This window comes from Choloepus didactylus, chromosome 5, assembly GCF_015220235.1.
Source record: "Choloepus didactylus isolate mChoDid1 chromosome 5, mChoDid1.pri, whole genome shotgun sequence".
Lineage (NCBI taxonomy): Eukaryota > Metazoa > Chordata > Mammalia > Pilosa > Megalonychidae > Choloepus > Choloepus didactylus.
This window is the reverse complement of record NC_051311.1, coordinates 71,866,646-71,884,738: the sequence shown is the minus strand read 5'-3', so window position 1 is coordinate 71,884,738 and position 18,093 is coordinate 71,866,646. Positions and strand designations below refer to the sequence as shown.

The following is an 18,093-nucleotide window of genomic DNA, read 5'->3' as shown; positions in this document are numbered from 1 at the left end:
CTAAGACAGAAGTCCAGAGACATTTTGGAAAAAGCCACTGAAACCAGAAGCTAAATCTGGGAGAGAAAGTTCAGCAGAGCCAGCCAGGTGCCTTCCCATGTGACAGAGGAACTCCAAATGCCATCGGCTTTTCCTCAGAGAAGGTATCTACCTCTTGATGCCTTAACTGGGACATTTTCATGGCCACAGAACTGTAAAAGCCAATCCACTTCTGGTATACTGCATTCTGGCAGCTTTAAGCAAACTGAAATACCAGCAATTATAGCTCTAGACAGAAGAAATAAAGTAGATAGCCACAAAAAAAATCCTGTATACAATTGTTCATAGCGGCTTTATTAATAATAGCCAAACAAACAAACAAACAAAAAAAAACAGGAAACAACCAAAAATGTTTCTCACTAGGTGATGGATAAGCAAACTAGTAAATCCATACTATGGAATATTATTCATCATTAAAAAGGAAGGGACTATTAATACACATAATAAAAGCACTTGGATAGCTCTCAAGGGCATTATGCTGAGTGAAAAAAGCCAATCTCAGATGGTCACATACTATATGATACTAATTAGATAACATTCTTAAAATTTCAAAATTATAGAGATGGTAAATAGATTAGTGGTTCCCAGGGGTTAGGGATAGTGGGGTGACTATAAAAGGGAAGCATGAGAAAGATCATTGTAGGGATGGAATAATTCTGTATCTTGATTGCAGTGTTGGTTACATGGATTGATGTGATAAAATGACACAGAACCATATACACACGTTGTACCTATGTCAATGTCCTGGTTTTAATACTGTACTATATTTATCTAAAATATAACCATGGGGAAAACTGGGTGATGAGGACATAGGGCCTCTCTGTATTATCTTTGCAACTTCCTGTGATTTCTACAATTATTTCAATATAAAAAGGAAACAAACAACAACCAAAACCACTCTACTCCAAGTTCCATTACAGTCTCTGTAATTCTGATTTTTAAGAGTTTAGTAGCATTAAATCATGTATCAATCAATACTGGTTGTATGTCTTCCTTCAAAATTTCATTTTTCAACCTCTAAAATTTACATGGAATAAAGCATAGCACATTTAGTATGTATCTTCAAGACTAGTTCGGAGAGGTAGGCAATAAGAGAGAGCCAAATAAATCTGCTGCAACCAAAGAGGAGGGTTAATCTGCTCTGTACCTTTCAGAAATATATTTGATAAGTAACCACCATCATTAATACTTAACAAAAAGGATTAACTTGTTAGGTTAATAATTAAGAGCCACAGTCTTCCCCAAGTAAAGATCAACTCAGAACACATTATTCTGTTACTAAACACAATCTATCACAGTTGTAGGAAGAAATAAAAGATGAAGCACAATGACACAGGCTTCCCACAAGAGGGCAGCAGCTAACCAATTTTTAAAAACTCATATTCAACAAGGGAAAAACTATACCTAGCAAATGACATAACCACTGAAGATTTTAAATGTATGGAGGTTATCTTCCCTTATTAACACAAATGGAAATATATAATTTTTACCTTTCATGAATATGAGAATCCCTCCCCCTCCACATACACACTTCCAGGCATCTAGAAAATGATGATGTAATCTGTAGATGCATTCTACAGCTTTGAATATGGTTTTGTTTCAAATATCTGCTATATGTTCTAATTAATACTTTTTAAATGATTAGTTTAGAGCAAGGGTTGGCCCATTACAGTCCATGCGCCAAATCCAGCCAGCTGGCTGTTTTTTGTTTTGTTTTTAACTATTTATGAGCTTAGAATGGTTAAATTACTTTTAAAATAAAAACCCACATGAAATCATTGATTTTGCTGTTTAACACTCACAGCTAAAATACTTATTATCTGGCACCTTATGAAAAAATGTGCTAACCCACTGTTGTTTAAAACAAACAGCAAAATAGTCTGCTATATTCTTGTTACAAACATTAAGATTAAAATAAAAGATATGTGGTTTGCTCTCAAAAGGTGAATATTATTCCTTAATATAGACTTCATACAAACCTAAATTAAATGGGTATATGCCTAAAATGAATGCTACCACTTGAACATAAGTAAGCCCTATGGGTTCTCTAATACAAAAGAAAAGCTATAATTCCTGTTTTGAATCATACCTGATATTTATAGCCAGAATTTTCCATTTCTAACTAACAAGGAGTTTCAAATCAATCTTAATTTCTGTAATATATGTTGACCCCAGCTAGTTGTCCTTAAAACCTTGGCTACAACCCTGATATAAACTATCATCTTTTGTCTGGATGAGGGCTTCTTTGACTTGGCCTGATAACGGGCCTGATAATCCTTTGTTGTGAGGGGCTGTCCTGTGCACTGTCCAATGTTAAGCAGCATCCTTGGCCTCTCCCAGTAGCACCTCCACAGCTGTGGAAGCCCAAAACGTCTCCTGACATTGCCAAATGTCCTTCGGGGGACATTGAGAATTACTGGTCTAGACTAACAGTCTCCCAAGTGAGTTGCAGGAACTCAATATATGCAAGAAAATATTTTAGTGGGTGTACAATAGTGAGGCAATATCATAAAGCTTTTTCAGCAACTGGCAATGGCCTTCCAACTGTTCTCCCTACTCCACTTCTCTAATCATTTTACCCAGCAGTCACATAATTTTTTTCTCAAGATAAAATGAAATCACAATACGCCAGAGTTTGAAAACCTTCAACAACTTCTCAATGCATTCAGTAAAAACCTCAACCTGCATGGCCTACATGGCCTGGCTCCTTTTTTTCTTCCTCTCCAGCTCTTTCCCATCCTAGGGCCTTCAAGAATGCTTCTCCTTCGTTTGGGATGTTCTTCTTCCACTCTTCCCCCAACTGCCTCCCTTCTCGTTAGGTTCTTGGACTAAGCATCACTTTCGTACAGAAACCATTCCCTAAACCCCCTCTATTCACTCACCATCACCATGATTAATCATTCTGCTGCCCTGCACAGCTTGTGTCACAATTTGTAGTCATATATTTGCATTTACTTTTTAAATGTCTATCACCCCTGCTAGACTGTAAGTTCCATGAAAGCAGGGACCAGGCTCAATAAACCCTTGTTGAATCAGTGAATGAATTATGCTAAGAAAATTGAGACTTCTTCTTAAAACCTTTTGTTGGAAAAACTTCCAATAGAGAAACACTGCAAAAAGCACTGGATTATGAACTGATCCCTGCCATGCCTCCACTGGAGAGCCCTGGCCACTAATTCAACCCTTCTGTGGTAACTAGATTTCATGATCTCAGGTCCAGCTATAAAATACCAACAATTATTTAATCCTCCATGGGGATGACAAAATGGCTCCAAAAACGAGGATGGAGAGGCCACCTTCCTCAATTTTACTGTGAATGAAACTGAAATACAAATACTACGTGCAAACCCACCAGGTTAGAACCAAATTCTCTGGCTCCAAGCCCAGTGCTTGCTCTACTTGACCCCTCCACCGCTTACATGGTGGTCTTTTATTTATTTTTTTTAACCTATGTAATCTATTAATAGAAAACCTGCTAGTAAAAAAAGAGTTCCATCTTTTCTTCTTTGCATTAAAATGTAAATGCTTCAAGGTGGCAGAGTAGGTGCCCAAAGACAAATAATCATGGACTTCACATTCTAAGGGAATTTTCTTGCTATTACTTATAAGACTCAAACCTGGGGCCTCTAGCCAGACAAAGTGAAAAGAGGGAATGAGAATGTTCTAAACTAAGGTGAAACATATTATTTAAATTAATGGAAAATCGACAAACTTCCAAAATGTACAAACTTCTAAAATCAAGTGTTTATTACATAATTCAGTAAAATGAGATGATTTTATAATGAAAAATCAGAAGGCAATGGATTATTTAACAATGGATTATAATTACCATGAGGGAAAAGAAAGGAAATGATTAGGACCTTAAAGATAACCTGGTTCAAGTCCTTAGTTTTATGAGAAAAAAGTTGTCCCAAGAGACTAAATGACCTTCCCATAGCTAACTGCAATAGAGACTGGGATAAAAATTTAAGAGCCTCTATATTAAAAAGAAAAGGCACAGAAAGCCAGCAGAAAGTGCCAACTTTAATAGGGCTCCTCTTTATTTGCAAAATACCTCACTTTTTATTCTACATAATCAGTGGCATATTTATTATTTTATATGTAGTATAAATAAGCTCATGTATCTAATTTTCCAGCCAGTAGCAGATTATAAGCAATTAAAAGTAGGGTTTGCAACTTCAGAGACAGGAACTTCAAGTTAAAAGAGACATTTGACAATGAGATAGGAGAATGAAAAACCTAAAAATCATACTTGCAGAACATCTCAATATAGGAACCATTTAGCTTAGTGGCAAGAAGTTCTGGGATGAACAGGCATGAGACCATCACTGGAGCATTTCACATTTCACTCAAGTATTTAAAGCCAAAACTGTTGGTTTGTAAGATAAGTTTTTTTATTTGCTAGGGGGAGCATTGTCTGTAATGATGGAAATGTTATTTGTGTTGTTCAATTTAGTAACTACTAGCCATAGGTGGCTACTGAGCAATTGAAATGTGGCTAGTGCAACAAAGGAAATAAACTTTCAATTTTCATTTATTTAAATGAATTAACTTCCCCTCTATTATTTACAAGTCAAAATTAATTAGCCACATGTGTCTTCTGGCTACCATTTTGGACAGCACAGATCTAGAAAATTCACTCACACGTAAACCCTCATTCTCTACATGAAGTTGAAAAAATTATGTGTTCTTACTTAAGGACTTGTGGAATATGTGGGGAAAATAAAATAGAATAATGAAAACTGAAATCACTTTTCATTGATAAAAATACGCCTAATACATTTTCAAAAGATTCATTAAACTCAGGTTCAATTATTACAGTTCCAAATACTTACACATTGTCTTCTAGGCAAATTTTTGGTCCAACCACATTGGCTGCTCCACTTGCCATTTTAAATGCAAAATGTTTCTCAGGGCAAGCTTTTGAGATCCCACATTTATATCTGGGAGGCTTTGTAGCTTTGGGGAAGGAAGTATAATATTTTTTTAAGAAAACAATATTAATAGGTTCTATAATTAGTTTGGTTCCTATCTAGAACCACAGAGAGAGGCATATGAAAACATCCAGATTTACATATCTTAAAATACATACTGGAAGTTTTTTTCTGAGAATTTCAAAGAACCTCAAAAAAAATCAGAACCTCCTAGGAAACAAATTAACAATTAGCATAAATGGATCAAATAATGTGACTTTCAGGAGGCTAACTACATTTTACCAAATTATTCTTTAGTTTATTTTTAAAATTCAGGATGAGGAGAGGTTTTGAACTGTCACCTTGCATTTCCTGTCCACATATGCACAACAACAAACATATATCTTCAGGACCAGAAAAAGCTGAATGTACCACTATCTAACCATTGCCTAGTTCTCACTAGGAATTGTTCTTTTACTCCTTCATTTCTTTCTATAATTATAATACTAGACCTAAAAACACTAACGAAACAAAATATCCATTATGAATACATGCTAAGACTATTGGGTTGTCCAATTAGTGTTCTTTTAATTTAAAAAAAAAGTAATTTATAAATCAGTTTTTGCTCACACTGAATTGAATTGATTGTTTGAATATAGGTTTTCATATAACTAGGATAAGATGGAGTAAATTAACCGCAAAATAGTTTGAGATAATTTTGAGATAATATACTTACGACGTGCAGCTGTGTCCAGTGCTGACCTTGCTAAGAAAAAAAAGTTACCATTATTAATAGGCATAAAGATATTGACAAGTATCTACTTTTTAAACATATTTAGACCTTCTAATAGGCCTATTTAAATAAACGTTTTTGAATTTCTGCTCAGTACACAATCAATAAAACATGAATATCACTTCAGAGTAAAAAGTAGGAAGTTAACTTTAAGTTACATAGTTCCATAGTTATAAACAATTATGTAGATGAATTACTCAGGACAGTATTTTATTACTGACAGAACAATTAATTTTTTTACCTTCACATTTTGTTTTTACTTTTAGTTATTATAAATTTAAATCCCAATCAGAAAGCTAATCTACAAACCACAAACTGACAGGTTTAAATGTATATAAATACATACTTGGTGAAAATTAGGGTGTTTAAAAGTTTTTGCTGTATGGTATGGTATTATTGTGTACATATGCATATAAAGCCCCAGAGAGTATACTATACATATATACATCTTAGTGATTAGGTTAGGAAATTGGGGGAGGAGAAGGAACTTAATTTCTATAAAATAAAAAATAAAAAAATGTATTTGGTATTTAAAAAAAAGGTCATTACTAACAGCTTTATAATTTATCAAATTTAGGTAGCCAGAATCTTCTGGTCAAATTTTCACTTGAATTCAGATCTCACAGTTACTTTTCAAATTTTTAAAAGCACTAAGAACAGATCTTGGCCCAAGATAATTCATATCATCAATGTATTGTGGCTATTTCCTTATTTGGCTAACATGCATACAGTGCACTGTTAACCAGCTGTTAAGGCTATAAATAATCACAGTTTTAAATTCTGTACTATTTTAGATAACTGGGGGTTTCCTGTGAGTCCTATATACAAACTGGGGAACAGAAAGTTAAAACTGAAAGCAATATTCTCTAAATGTTTAAAAAGAAAATGACCAAGTAAAGCATGGTTCATCAACACATTATAACACTCAGTAGAATGTTATGCATCGTTAAAAGTCATGAAGGCAATGAAGTAAGGTGGAAAAAGTTTAACAGATGGAATAACTCACACCGTAACTGTAACTACTAAAAATACTCATGGAAAAGGACAAAGACTTGAAGGAAACAAAACAACGATCACTTGGTAAATTTGGGTGCTGGGATTACTGGGGCTTATTCTTTCAATTTCTTTAATTATGTCATTTCATAATAAATAAAAAGAAAAAATTATAGAAATCATATAGTCCACTTTTATGATAAATATATATCTGTGTTATGATATAAATGTTATGTTAAATATATATTTAGGTAAATATATATGACATAAAATAATTACAGATTATATAGTATCACTTCTGTAAATGACAAAACTAAAGCCCAGATAGGATAGACTTTCTCAGATTATGCAACCAGCAATTAGCAGCAGGAGGATTAGAAATTCTCAACTTCACTTTGTCCTGAACAGAAGCATATCATCAGGTTCAGGTGTTAAGACACTCACAGAGACCTTGTTAAAATTGGGAATTCTGGTACACATAACTCATGGAAGACAGAGGGCTCAGAACAACATGGTTCACACAGCAGCTCATTCACACATGCCAGGCACTGCACCAACTGCATCATGTTTTAATTTGCTCATACTTGTGGCACAGATACAGAAATTGAGGACAGAGGGGTTTACTGATTCAATTAGTTCTAAGTCATAATTAGTAATTGGCAGAACTAGTTTTCAAAACCACATTTCATTCCAGCACTCAAACTCATACCACTCCAGAAAATGGGACATCTCTGGGGTCTGTGATTACATGTACAAAAACAGCTACCCCTGTGAGGAGCATGAAGCTATGATAGGGAGCTTTCAGAACAAACCCTCTGAGCACAGAGTGTAGAATAGGCTGTAGAGGGTTCAAGACCAAAGGACCAAAGTCCACAAGAGGGTCACTGCCCCACAAGGTACAAGTACCCTAAGAAAGGGTAGCAGCCTGAACAATGACAGTGATTGCGAATTTTAAAAAGAAGCAGACAGATTCAGAGCAACTAAGAAAATAACATGTAGGCAGTGAGGGAAAGGGAGGAATTAAAGACTGGCTTTAGGAGCATTCATTTATTCATTCTCACAAGCCAGTGAGCAAAACTTACCATCTCTGCACTCAAGATGTTTATAATCTAGAGAGGAGATTGGGGTGAGGACCTGTTAGTTTTAGGATACTTGGAGAAGACGCAAGCAGGTAAGTCTAGAGACCAGCTGTAAATGAGAGCTGGGAGGAAAATATAAACTGGAAAATCAACAAATGGATAAGGCCATCCAGGGAGAGAATTTAAAGGCAGAAGAGGACTGAGGAGAGAATCTTGGGGACACCGTTCCTCAGATAATGGTCAGAGGAAGAGGAAACTTGAGTGGCTCCAGAAAGGGAGGTCGGGATGAGCTGCTAAAATGATCGGACTAGTCTGCTTATAAAATTTGAGATGTTAGAAGTAAATACTATTCAAGTCAGAAAAAATTTACTGGGTTACAATTTGAGGAAAACCTATTTCTTAATCATCAGGATTTTAAGCCATCACCTCCATTTAATTTGTGTGAATAAGGGGAAAAGATGCTTGAAGGTAAAAAACACTCTTGTGAAAGATCCTTCTTTCAGATGTAAGTTAATTTCTTCCAATACACATCAAAACCCTAAACCCTCTGCTAGCTCTACAATTCTGAAAATGTTAACACCCAGAAACCGGTATATTAATTTTCATAAATAAAGCAGGGTGTTGTTCAAGAATACAGTATGGGAGTAACATACAAACACATAAAAATTCCTTATCTTCTGCAGTTTATAACCTTCAAACTATGCTAACAGCTCTAATCCTTAATTTCTTTCAATATATACAACTTTTCACTGCAAAGAACAACAAAATAAACATTTCTGATTTGAATTCATCAATGAATGTCTTTCAACAAGCCAGGCTAAAGAATCAGAACTATTTTGTACTTCAGTTTTAATAATGTTTCAAGTAATTGATAAATTTACTATATCAGTGGTTTAAATCTGAAAGGGGAAAAACAAACCAACACAGTAAAACATTAAGTACTTATAGAAGAAATATATGCAAAAATAACTTGGGCTGTGTTCAGTACATTTACTAGGTAAATGTTAATTTTTACCAGGTTCTTTTTACATTTACTAGGTTCTTTTTTCCAAATCTATGCTGAAAACTAACACTACTTTAAATCACAATCAATCATGAAGAAGATTGGTGGATTACAGCTACGTTAATATCCTGGTTGTGATACTGTACCATAATTTTGTAAGGTGTTAACACTGGGAGAGAATCTGTAAAGGGTACACAGGATCTCTCTATATTATTTCTTAAACCACCTGTGGATCCACAATTATCTCAAAGTAAAGTTTTATTTAAAACATAGTTTAAAAAAATCACAATCTAGCTTGGCAACTTCAACTACTAACTGTGGGCAAAATTTTTCATTCCCCCTTTCTAGAAATAAGTTTATTTTTCCAAAACAGTAATATATAACCAACCCAAATCTAAATAATTTATAGAAACTATCAAGTAACTTACTAAATTAACAAGTTAAAATAGAAAAACTCACCACTAAAACAAATGTAGCTACTATTAGTCCTAAAATACTGATTCTAGAAAAACTCCTAATGCTGGATTAAACTACTGGCAAATTAATTTAGATGTTAAATGCATGGCAAAGATAAACATTTATCCATCTTTCACATAAGTGTTCTAAAATGAAAATTCAATATGACACAAATTAAATTTTCATCAACTCAATAAACTGGAATCCAGTAAAGTTTTGGAATGAAGTTTTACTATTTCAGGTAGGACAACAAAATAAATCCCCTACCAAAAGAATGCTTAAATCAAAAAACACACACAATAAAATCTTGCAGGTTCCTAACATTAGGAAAAATCAAAATGAAGATTAGGAGACAACTATCCTAGTTAAAGAAATAGCTCAGCGTTTGTTCAGGTGACTACCAGAGTTTTCCTCCTAATACAGCTTTAAGTGAATCCCTCTTTGGAAATACTCTTCCTCCCCACCTACAGATCCTAATCCTCAATGACCTACATGTTTTATTGAATCATCATTACCATTTATAGGGCACAGTGCTGGTAGATGCTGGCAAAGCACCAGGTTATTACTGCCCTCAAGAACCATTCTCTGGTGGGAGGAGATGGACTCAGGAAAAGGCGAAACAAACAAACAAACAAAAACCCCTAATGTAAGACTTAGAATAAAATCAGTGCCAAACTGACATATAAGTACAACGCAATTACAACAAACAGTTCAGAAAAAAAGGAGCAACACATTCTGTTAGGGGAAGCGGGGGGTGGATTCAAAGACAATTTCTTCAAGGAAGGGACATTTACACAGTTCTTAAAAATGAGAAGCATTAACAAGACAAGAGGAGATGAGAACAATGTGCAGAATCAAGGAAATAGCATAAGCAATGGCCAAAGTGGGAAAGGACAGGACAGGGTTTGTGTCTGCAGACTGTGAGCAGATTGGCATAGCAAGAGTGAGACACAGGGACTATAATGGGCAGGGGTAGAGAACAGATGAAAACAGCAGGTTAAGGACTCCAAGTGCCATCCAAAGGAGTTTGGATTTTATTCTCCAGCAATCAGAAGTCAATAAAGATTCATGAGTTTCAAGAGAACTGTTTGACAATGACAAGACAGGCAGATAGCAAAGATGAGAAACAGACATAGGGACATTAGTCCACACTAGAGATGAAGATCCAAACTAGAGTGAAGACGGGACCAAAGGTGGGGACAGACCCAAGTGGCATCGGTGGAGTGAACAATAACTGTGCCAAATCCTCAATTTCTTCAAGGTGCTTTCTGCAGGCACTTTCTGCTCCAACATTCAACTGAAACCTGCTGTTGCTATCTAAGACCACTAGTGATCTTGGCTAATTTACAAAAATCTAGGTTAGCCACTTTGTAACAACAGGGATACAGGGACCAGAACAAGGAAGTAAGTCTCACTACAATCCACTCTATGTTTGAACCTGGACACTTCATTTTAAGGTGAGTGCTGACAAACAGGCCCAAGAGAAGAATTACCAGTCTCTATCAAGATGAATGACTGGAGGGCATTCCATAACTTGAAAAGATGAAAACTTGTAAAAAGAAGGCTTGAAGGCATATGACTACCAACTGAACTATCTAAGAGCTAATTATTGTGGGAGAGTGCTCTAGCAGGTAGAAGCGAAACCAGTGGAATGAAATTACTTGGGCTCACAAAGGCAGAATCTAGTGCAATACAAGGAAGTGCTTTTAAATAATCATTCTAAGAAAAGTGGCTTGAAAATATTTACAAAGTATTTGAGGACTACATGTCAGAATTGTTGTCTAAAACCTTGATACTTGGTATGTGGTTCATGGACAGGAATCTCAGCAACACCTGGAAGCTTGTTAGAAATGCAGAATCTCGGGCCCCACCCCAGACACTGAATCAGAATTTGTACCATGATTCCCTAGTGATTATTTTCACATTGAAGTTGGAGAAGCACTGCTTTAAGTGATGCTTGAAATTAGACATAAGAATGAATTAGGTCTTCTCAGATCAAGTGAATGAGGTCTCTGGAATTTCTTCCAAATATTACTTATGGGGAACAAAACTCACTCTTGCAGAGATCTCAAAGTTGTTTCATCCAAATTCTGCCTTACCAGGTAAAACTAGTATTTCTAGGTTTCAGTCTTAATTTCAATGCTTAATTTTTTTAATACTTTAAACAACACTCAGTCAAAGCTTATTCAACGTATGAGGATCTATGAAAAATAGCCAATAGCTTCTGTAGCTTCAAATAATGAAGGCCTATAGAAAATGGTCCCCAGAAGAGAACATTTTATGGAGACTTAGTTAAATATAATTATTTCCCACTTTCGATACGTAAACATTTAATCCTATTCTTTATTCTCATAATGGTTTACATATAGAAGAGAAATGCAGATTTGGCACTTAATTACTTGCTGAGATTCAAGATAGTCACATACAAACATCTAAAATAGTTTTATATATAAATGTATGGAAACAAATTTAACTTATGGAAATAATTTTAACTTATTTTATTAACTTAAGGATTTTTTTAAAAACTTATTTAAGGTAGTTAAAACGGTGCCTTTACAATACAGGAAGATTACATAAATGGGTATAAAGAAAATGAGGCAGATTGAAAATAAGGGTAGAAAAGTAAGATAAGTGTCTATGGTTAGTATCTAAAAAGCATAATTTTGACTCCCAAATGCTTGCTAACGGAGGGCTAGATTTGGCTCCAAGTTTTCTAGCAACCAACTCAAATAAGGAAACAATTTAAGCTCAGGGGTGTGATATCCTTTAGAATGAACACTTACCATGGTGTGATTATACCTCTACACATGCATAAAATAGATCCCTAGAATAGAATAAAATGTTGAATAGAAGATGCCTGTTTTATACAGAATTAATTCTAAGACCTCCTATTATATATTTTAGAATATTCTAATGACTCACACATACCAATATAATTACATTTCCTTTTCTAGACAGCCTGCACAAGCACAGTGACTCACTGTTGATTACCAACAAAAACTGAAGAGCTTTTTTATTCACATCAAAAATCAGAGTTAAGAGGAAAAAAGGAAACTTACCAAATAGATTTCCTAAACTTGCATCCATTTTTATCTCAAATACTTGAGATATAACATAAAATGTCAGTAAAAATACTGCCACAGCTACCACCAACTTTGCAGCACCTGGATAAAGGACAAAAGTAATTCAGTATAAGCATATGATCCCACAGAACTTTTATTATGCATTTTCATGAGAAATTTAAATTTAATAAAAGAAAATTTGACTAAAATTTTAATTTTATCTGAGTTACAAAACAAACCGCACCAACAATCAATCCATCAAAATAAGTATTTTTCTGATCTAAAAATTATCAGATTGGCTTGTAATCTAGACACAGAACTGCTTGAGTCATCTGTCTAAATTTGCATGCAAAAATTACCTACCAATTGCTGGCAGACTACATAAAAGTATCACCATTAATGGAACACCACCACCACCAAGTGTGTTGGGTAGCACATCCCTAATCCTTTTCAAATATAAAGGACAATACTAAATGCAGTTGGTATAAAAACATTGCATTATCTGGAGATACTAAAGCAACAGACTAGGATGCCACTAAGCAAGAAGTTCCCAAGTGAAATGTAACAGGTTTACTGTCCTATCACCAATGATAACTCTTGAAGCTATATAAGCTATCCTGCTGTGAGTAAAAACAGTTTACCTCCTCATATTTAATACCTAGTTTAAGGCAGAGGCCTCCTTCCACTCCTGAAGAAATTAATTTGGTACATACCACATATGCCTCATAACACGATTATATGGTATGCTCTCTGTGAGGACAGACTCAGTCTTCTATAACTATAAAATATAGGTATAAAACTATAAATTTTTAACTATTTCTGTCTAGCAAGTAGTTTGCATTTAAATTACTACTTGATATGAACTATTTGTCCTTTTTCTACATAATCTAAATAAATTTAGGAAAGAAAAAGTGCAAGAAAGTAATGAAATGGAAAATGAGGAAAGGAAGTATTTTCCTCTTATACTTAGGATTTCAAAACATTTTATTAGGCTATTCAAAAACAGAATTAATATCTGTCTGTACATTCTCCATTCCCTTCTCTTACCAAAGGTTTAATGAGGTAATGGGATCAGAGGTCATTTTGTTATACTTAAGAAAACAAAAAGGCCCAGATTACAGTCAAGTTATTGTCAACACAAGGTTTAGAATCCAGGGATCCTGACGCAGCCTACTGCTTTGTTCATTACTCTATTCAGAGGGCAAACAATTGCATTTTTCTGAAAAACAACAAAAACTCAACTTATTGGATAAGGAAGAGTGAAAAAGAAATGCATTCATTCCAATTCCTATAAATCCTAAAGAGAGTAGAACCCTGTCTTTAGATGAGAGAGAAGGGAATTAACTGATGATGCTTGGAGGACCTATACATGTTATCTAGCAGCCGACAGGTCTCAGAACTTACTCATTTCTATTTGAAAACACTCTATTAATATAGAAATGAGGTGGCAACAAGGAAGTTAAAACTACTGAACTAATCAATTCCTCCCCACCCCCATTTCCTACCTTCTCCCCTCCAAAAACTGCTTTTTTTTAAATTAGAGAAGTTGTGGGTTTACAGAACAATCATGCATAAAATACAACGTTCCCACATACCACCCTATTTTAACACCTTCCATTTCCCTTAAAAAAAGAGAGAAAAGATTAATATATGTAATTCAATGCTGTTAATTATGTTCAGTGTCGTGCTATCATCCCCACCATCCATTACCAAAACATTTCTATTGTCCCAAATAGAAACTCTACATTTTAAGCCTGATTTTAGTCATTTGTGTCCTCTAAATCTTCATCAGTCTAATTAATGGTTTGTCAGTTTGATTGTTCTTTTCAAAGAACTAACTTTTGGTTTTGTTGATTCTATTGTTTTTTTTTTTTTTAATTCTCTATTCATTAACCTCCATTCTAGTCTTTGTTATTTCCTTCTTTCTACTCACTTAGGGTTTATTTTCCTCTTCTTTTTCTAGTTCTTCCAGTTTTGAGGTTAGGTCTCTGATTTTTTAGACCTTTCTTCTTTTTAAATTAAATGTAAGAATTTAGAGCTATAAATTTCCCTCTCAGCACTGCCTTTGCTGCATCCCATACATTTCAGAATGTTGCATTTTCATTTTCACTCACCTCAAGATATCTCCTAATTTCTCTTGCGATTTACTCTTTAACCCACCAGGTGTTTAAAGAGTAGGTTGTTTAATTTCAACGTATTTGTGAATTTTCCATTTCTCCCTTATTTATTTCTAGCTTCATTCCATTGTGGTCAGAAGAGATAGTTTATATGAATTAGATATTTTTGAATTTATTGAGATTTGTTTTGTGACTTAAGATATGGTCTATCTTGGAGAATGATCAATGTGCACTCAAGAATGTGTATTCTGTTGTTGTTGGTTAAGTGTTCTACATATGTACGTTAGGTCTAGTTGGTTTAGGGTCTAGCTGCTTTAGAGTATTGTTCAAGACTTCTATTTCTTTACTGACTTTCTGACTAGATGTTCTATCCATTACTGAAAGTGGTGTGTTAAAGTCTCCTACAATTTCTCCCTTCAAATCTGTCAGTATTTGCTTCATATATTTAGGGGCTCTGTTGTTAAGTGCACATATATTTATAATTGTTAAATCTTCTTGTTGAATTGATCCTTTTATCAGTATAAAATGGCCACTTTTAATGCAAAAGAGAGCAAAAATCCAGTAGGCTTTGAACTCTTCCCCCCGCCCGAGGATCTAGTAGTGCCCCTTTTATGTAGTAATACTCTCAACAACTCTTTGCTAAATAGATGAATGATAACAGGTAGCATATTCATTCCTGATCATTTAAGACTAATACCAGAGGCTTGATGATTATATATCACATGATTGTCTTAACATTTCATTTTCAAGCAATCATGGGCATGTGCAACTAGAAATAACCTTTCCCTATTTCTTAAAGCAGATACATGAAAACCTGATTGTTCAAGATTAAAATATTATAATGATTAAAGTATCAAGTGACTGTATTCCTATTCATCGTCATTTGTCCCAAGCCAAAAAGCATAAACTTCAGACCTTGATGCCTCACTTAAGAATGTTACTTAAGAATATTACTATGGGATCTGGGAAGAGGCAGAATAGGGAGGGAGCTGCAGGGCTCATTCCTCTCCCTAAAAAAGCAAGTGGACAGGGAGAAACTGTCTGAATCAACTGATCTGGGGCTTGGGAGACCAGGGGCATACTGAGCAGCATCTAGGGAAGTACAGGACAAAGAGACTTAGAAACCATGGGGAAAGGCTGTGAGTAACTCCAGCCATGACTCTGGCCACTTATCCCCAACCCTCGAGGCAAGCAGATTCAAGTGGTCCTATCCCAGCCTGGTGGGCTACTGCAGACTGGGAAGGCCAAGGGAGCTCTTTGCCACAAGAACAGAGGAGGACTGATCCAGTTATTACCTTGTGAATTTAGAGTGCTGGATCCCACTATTCTAGCATGTTCTGACCAGGCATTACCACATCATTATTTCAACCTGGGTCAGAGATGGAGTTGGCAAAGGGTTAAAAATACCTCATACGGCTAAAGGGAGTAGGCTGCTTTAGAACACTTTCTTTTGGACAAGTCAGGAAAGGGCACCTTTGGGGAAACATCCAAAAGGAGTTTTGCTGAAGAATGCCATCTGCTGGTCAAGCCAGGAAAGTGCAGCCTTGGGAAGCGGGATGAAAAAAAGCATTTTTTTGGGTGTCTTTCCTGACCCTCCCCCAACGACCCCTTGGACTTCGTCTGTGTCCCCTGTGTTAATACCTGACCCTTTTTTGGCTGGGAAATACTGATGATCCATCTGTCAAAGAAGATCCTTAACACAAACCCAGTCAACAACAAAATCCTAGACAAGATTAAGAAGCCAACCTTCTGAATAAACTCATCAAGATAAGGAGATGCCAAGATATAAGCAAAAAATTGTATGCCATACTAAGAAATAGGAATTTGGCCCAAAGGAACCAATTAAAAAGTCAGAAGAGACACAGAATTTGGAAAAACTAATCAAAGAAGTTCAAACAAACCTCAGTCAATTCAAGGAGATAAAGGAAAATATGGCTAAGGAGATAAAAGACATTAAGATGACATTGGGTGAGCATAAAGGAGAACATGAAAGCATAAAAAGAAAAATAACAGATCTTATGGGAATGAAAGGCACAACAGATGAAATTAAAAATATAGTAGAGGAATACAATAACCGATTTGAACAGGCAGAAGAAAGGATCAGTGAGCTAAAAGACAGCTCATCCGAAATTGAGATGGAGAAAACAATAGAAATATTGAGCCGGGTCTCAGGGAATTGAATGACAGCACAAAGTGCACAAGTATACAGATCATGGATGTCCAAGAAGGAGAAGAGAAGGGAAAAGGGGCAGTAAGAATATTTGAGGAAATAACAGCAGAAAATTTCCCAACTTTTTAAAAAGACATAAATATGCATGGCCAAGAAAGGCAATGTACTCCAAACAGAATAAATTCGAATAGACCCACTCCAAGACACATATTAATCAAACTTTCAAATGCCAATGATAAAGACAGAATCCTGAAAGCATCAAGAGAAAAGCGATTTACTACATACAAGTGACACTCAATAAAGACAATTACTGATTTCTCATTTGAAACCAAGGAGTCAAGAATGCAGTGGTACAATATATTTAAGATACTGGAAACGAAAAATTGTTGGCCAAGAATTCTTTATCAGGCAAAACAATATGTCCCTCAAAAATGAGGGGGAGTTTAAAATATTCACAGATAAAAAGAAGGTGAGAGAGTTCATTAACAAAAGACCTGCCCTACAAGAAATACTAAAAGGAGTTTTACAGGCTGAAATCAAAAGATAGGAGACAGAGGCTTGGAGGAAAGTGTATAAATGAAGAAAATCAGTAAGGGCAACTAAAAGGATTAAAAAGAGAGACAAAAATAAGATCTGACAAATAATAGCCAAAGGATAAAATGGTTGAAGTACTGCCTTTACAGTAATAATTTGATAGTTAATGGATTAAATTCCCCAATCAAAGACACAGATTGGCAGAATAGATTAAAAATATATATATATGATCCATGTATATACTATCTACAAGAGATACATTTTAGACCCAAAGATACAAATAGGTTGAAAGTGAAAGGCTAGAAAAGATATTACACACAAACAGTAATTAAAAAAGACCTCGGGTAACTATACTAATATCAGACAAAACAGACTTTAAATGCAAAAATGTTGTAAGAGACGAAGGACATTATATATTAATAAAAAGAGCAATTCAACAAAAAGAAATAACAATCATAAATATCTATGCATCTAACCAAGATGCCCCAAAGTACATAAGGCAAATAAACACTGGCAAAACTGAAGGGAGAAACAGATATCTCTACAATAATAGCTGGAGACATCAACACACCATTCTCACCGATAGATAGAACTTCTAAACAAAATATCAATAAGGAAACAGAGACCTAAATAAAATGATAAACGAACCACACCTAACAGGCATATATTGAACACTGCATCCCAAATCAGCAGGATATACATTCTTCTCAAGTGTTCATCAAACATTCTCCAGGATAGACCACATGTTGGGTCACAAACAGGTCTCAATAAATTTTTTAAGACAGAAAAATTATACAAAATTCTTTCTCTGTTCCTAACGGAATGAAGCTGGAAATCAATAACAGGCAGAAGACTGGAAAATTCACAAATATATGGAGGTTAAATAACACACTCAAAGAAATCAGTGAATCAAAGAAGAAACTGCAAGAAAAAT

General features: G+C 35.0%; 1 protein-coding gene across 1 annotated transcript in view; it reads right to left on the bottom strand.

Annotated features, from left to right (window-relative positions):
• FAM3C (FAM3 metabolism regulating signaling molecule C) overlaps window positions 1-18,093 on the bottom strand; it is a 59,390-nt gene that overhangs the window by 22,181 nt on the left and 19,116 nt on the right. Inside the window, exons 3-5 of the mRNA XM_037836285.1 lie at window positions 12,336-12,440; window positions 5,689-5,718; window positions 4,875-4,998 (exon numbers count right to left, since the gene is read on the bottom strand). Of these exons, the coding sequence (XP_037692213.1) occupies window positions 4,875-4,998; window positions 5,689-5,718; window positions 12,336-12,440 (259 nt within the window). The remainder of the gene's footprint in view (window positions 1-4,874; window positions 4,999-5,688; window positions 5,719-12,335; window positions 12,441-18,093) is intronic.